General features: G+C 52.8%; 1 protein-coding gene across 2 annotated transcripts in view; it reads left to right on the forward strand.

Annotated features, from left to right (window-relative positions):
• Positions 1-1,647, forward strand: part of SCNN1B (sodium channel epithelial 1 subunit beta) — a 41,259-nt gene extending 39,612 nt beyond the window's left edge. For both annotated transcript variants that reach the window (XM_083713333.1, XM_083713334.1), the window contains exon 15: positions 41-1,647. In XM_083713333.1, coding sequence (XP_083569459.1) covers positions 41-451 — 411 coding nt within the window. In that variant the 3' untranslated portion in view covers positions 452-1,647. The remainder of the gene's footprint in view (positions 1-40) is intronic.
• The last annotated feature ends 2,604 nt before the right edge of the window (positions 1,648-4,251 follow it).

Consider the following 4,251-nt stretch of genomic DNA (forward strand, 5'->3'; position numbering starts at 1 on the left):
CTCCAAACGCCTTCTCAACCTGTGATTCTTCCCATTGCAGGTTGTCTGGCTTCTCTCAAGCCTGGGTGGCCAGTTTGGCTTCTGGATGGGAGGCTCTGTGCTGTGCATCATTGAGTTTGGAGAGATCCTCATCGACTTTGTCTGGATCACTATCCTGAAGCTGATTGGCTGGTTCAAGGGGCTGAGGAGAAAGCCCAGCCAGCCCCCGAAGCGGGACGCTCTTCCCACCGTGTCTGAGAGGGTGGAGGCTCACACCAACCTGGGCTTCCAAGGGGAGGGGGAGGGGGAGGAGGGAGCCAATGACAATCCTGGGGACAACGACTTGGCCGCAGATGGCGAGGCTGGGTCTGAACCAGGAACGCCACCTCCCCAGTATGACTCCCTCCGCGTATCGGCCATGGATGTCATGGAGATGGATAGCGATGGGGAAGCAGAGCCATCTAAAGCTTAATGCCCAGCTGATGTGGAAGGGGAGCCAAGAAACCCCCTCTGTCCTCCAAGGGAGCTTCATAGAATTGCAGAATGGAAGGGACCTCAAGGGTCTTGTAGTCTGTGCAGGAATGCCCACCTAGACAGCCTGCTCCTTCTCCATCAGCTGCTTGCAGCATGGGACATTTAGGGATTCAAGAGTGGCTGCTAATGCAAAGCCCTTTCTCCTTGGGGTCTTGGTTCAGCTTTTGTCCCAATTGGATTGCACAGAGGTCAGGGCATGCCCAGTCTGCCTTGAGTGTCTGTTACGCTCTGTTTACGGCAAATGTGCATTCATTCTGATTCACTTGCATAATCAATAGTTCATCATCGGTACATTTCTCTCACTATCCTAACTGCCCAAAGTCTGTCTGTAGTGGTGGTGGTCTTCCCCCCCCCCCCCAGTGGATTCGTTGGGTTAGAGTGGCAGAGCACTTTTAAGCGCACAAACATAGATGTTCCAGTCTGTGCTGGACTCCCCCCTGCAAAACACTGATCAGTTGGAGGTCTCCCATTTTGCTCATCTGCTTAGTTGGAGCATCATATCTGGCTGGAGGAATGTGCATGGCTGCAGCTTCTGTGGAACCCTTTAGTGTCGGGCAGAGCCTGAGTTGTAAAAATGGGGGTTATATTGCAAAGCTCCATCCAGACACCTCAGTTAACCCAGCCAGGGCTGACGTTTCAGTGATGCTGGAACCCTTTTGCTGCCTGCCTGAGCTGGCTGGCCATGCACCTGACTCTCCTGTGCAAACTGCTGCCCTCAAACTTTGGGGTTTTGAAGATGGTGACGCTGCAAGGAGGGGAGGGAGTTTTTGTTTGGAGGGAGAGGGTAAGAGTTCTTTGCAGAATACCAACTCACCTGTGGTGGAAAACATTTTATGAGTTGGACTCTTTGTGGGTGGGGTTTATTTTAGATGAAGAGAAGCAGAAGAGGAGTCCACCATCAACCTGTGCTTGTTAAGAGAGCAATACAAGCAACCTCTCATTTCCTACAGCTCAGGCCTTTCTGTGGACTAACAATAAACGAGACAGACAGAGCAACTGCCTTGCCTGCTTCCTCAAACCACCTCCTCTTCCCGCCCTCTCCTCTACTTGATGTGAATTGGAGCATAGGCTAACGTGCTCTAGGAAAAGAGGAACATGACACACCAATAAAGAAAGATGCTGCTTCCTTTTCGATCTCTTTGGCAGAATGTGCCCAGTTTTGGTTGACAACCAGGTGGCCTCTTCCTCTTGGCAGACACTCTACCTGCACAGGCCTTGTGCAGGAGGAGGTTTGCTGCAGCCTCCCAGAGGCTGGCTCTTTCCAAACCTCCCCCCCCCCCTGCACTGATGTCGCAAGTCACACCCCTGTCCTGGGTGAATCGAGAGCTGAGCCACGAACAAGCCCATAAAAATGGGCAGGATGGCAGTGAGGGCAAAGTGATCCCAGGAACTAGGAGAGGCAGCCTGCTCCAGACAGCTGGATCCGGTCTGTGCAGGCCACCGCCTGGCTCAGGCTGTCCGTCAGAAAGGGGCCAGCCTGATGGACCAGCCCAGGAGGAGGAATGTCCACAGCCAGCCCATCCCACCTGGTCGCCAGAGCACATGGCAAGGCTGCCCTCAAGAGAGGATGCTGTGCCAGCCAAGCAAGGACTAAGCCTCACAATCGTTGGCTCTCCTAAGCCAGGCTCCTCCCCATTTCCCAGCCTGTTTTCGCAAGTTGCAGAAAACGGCACCCAAACGCCACGTGCACAAAACAGAGACCTGCCGCAAGGTGGGCTGGGGGGAGGAGAGGGTGCAGTCCAAGCCTCACGTTGCTCTCCTGCCTGCTCCACTCCTGCTGTACCCTGAGCCTCGAGAAGAACACCCCTCACCCCCTACACTGCCAGGTTTTTATTTTTTTGTTACAGAGCCAGAAAGAGGGCCCTTGAAACAGGCAAGCCCCATCAGCTCACCTGCTTGCATAACCCACCTGACCAGGCCAGAGTTAACCCCAGACTTGGAGGAGAAGGAACATTTTAGGTGCAAGCTTCACTAGGCTGCACCAATTGCAAGCAGATGCAAGTTTTGAATTTGACAAGAGCTCTGGTGGCTAAAGAATTATGTGTGAAATGCAAAAGCCTGTCTGGCTCCTAGAAAAGTCGAGTAAAGAAACTGTGTTGCTTTCTCTTCTTGCTGGTTCTTGTGAGTTCAGAGGTTTTGCTGGTTGGAAGGTCACTTAGTCCTCATTAAGGATTTCCATTAGATCAGGCAAAAAGCTCCCATTTGGTGAAGTACCTGCTTTTTGCAGTGATCAGCCAGATGCCCCAACCAGAAGTCCCAAAGCTGAAGGCAAAAGCCTTCTCTCAATCTGCTGCCTCTCATGGGGAAGGGTGTATCAAGCCATTGTAACTGGTAGCTTTCGGCCATACACAAGGATGGCTACCGAGTTGGGTGGCTTTACACGGGAATGCAACAAATTCATGGAGTTGAGTGCTATCGGAACACCTACTAGTCGTGATGCCTATATATTGCTTTGTGGGTCGCAAGAATCATTGCCTCTGAATACCAGTGGCTGGAAAGCCCAGGTAGAGAGCGTGTCATGGGTCAGGAGTCAGCTTCACCTGTTGAACAGCAGCCTGAAGGGGGTGAAGGCAAAGTGACTCCACCTGCACCTGATCAGCCTTCAGGGTCACAGAGCAGAAGGCACCAATGAGAACCAGCTGGCTCTGGGCTTCTTAAACAGAGCTCTCAGCAGCAGTCAGGTCCCGGAAACAATGCCTGTGGTTCCTGGCCCTACTTTGCTACTTCCTGCTCTCCATCTTGACCCTTGGCTCTGTGATCGTCTGGATTCCCTGACATTTGAACTGTCTGAATTCATATGTGAATTCTGCTCTCAGGCAAGTGTTCCTCATAGACTCCTAGCCCTTGCTTGCTCAGCAACGAGACTTCAATGGGGCTACAACAGTGAGTCCCTGTTGCGCTCAGGTCCAGCTTGGTGGCTTCTTCCCTTTGGGGCATCTGGCAGAAAACAGGACTACGACAGGCCCTCTTTTTTACCTGATCTAGCTGAAGCCAGACTCTCCTGCTGTTCTCCGCCATCCTGGCTGCCCTATGTTCAGTTGAGGCAAGAACAAATTAGGGCTTTTTAGAACCGGTGACTGGATTTTCCCAGGAAGGAACAAGAGCATCGCATCCAAATTCCAAGAAAGGAGCCTGGGCCTCTCACAAGGCAGGCAGCGTTAATCTCATTACAGCAACCCACAGAACTGGTTCCCTGGCCTAGCAGGCGCAGCACAGACAGGTCCCTTCAGGAGGAGCCTCTACCTGCTGCATGAGGACACCCTTGAACAAGAGGTGCTTGATGCCTGGCAGGTATCGTGCCCCATCATGCCAGAGCCGGCACAGATTAGCAGGCCTGTCCCTTCTGCAGCACAAGGCAGGAGCAGTGCCCCAGCCATGCCTACTAAGAAATGTGATTATGGAGCAGGCACTGCTTGAAGGGATTAGAGGGGGCAGGCTGGGCATTTAAAGGGTGTTTAGAGGCTGTTCCCCACTTACGTGATTTTCCGGGGTGCCAGAATGTAACCCCTGCATAAGCTGGGAGTGGTCTGAAGTTGCAATCAGAACAACAGCTGGGTGCTGGTTGAGGAGCCTTGCCCCTTCACCCTCCCACCCACTTGGTCTGATTTCAGCAACCATTCTCCCATATCTGATCAGCATGGTGATAGGTGCCTCCACCCCAAATACAGGTGACAGCACTGTCTGTATATGCCCAAGGTCTCCCCAATCTCCGAAGAAGCTTCCTTGGGGAACAGCTGC

Source organism: Podarcis gaigeae (assembly GCF_964106915.1).
Source record: "Podarcis gaigeae genome assembly, chromosome: 14".
NCBI lineage: Eukaryota > Metazoa > Chordata > Lepidosauria > Squamata > Lacertidae > Podarcis > Podarcis gaigeae.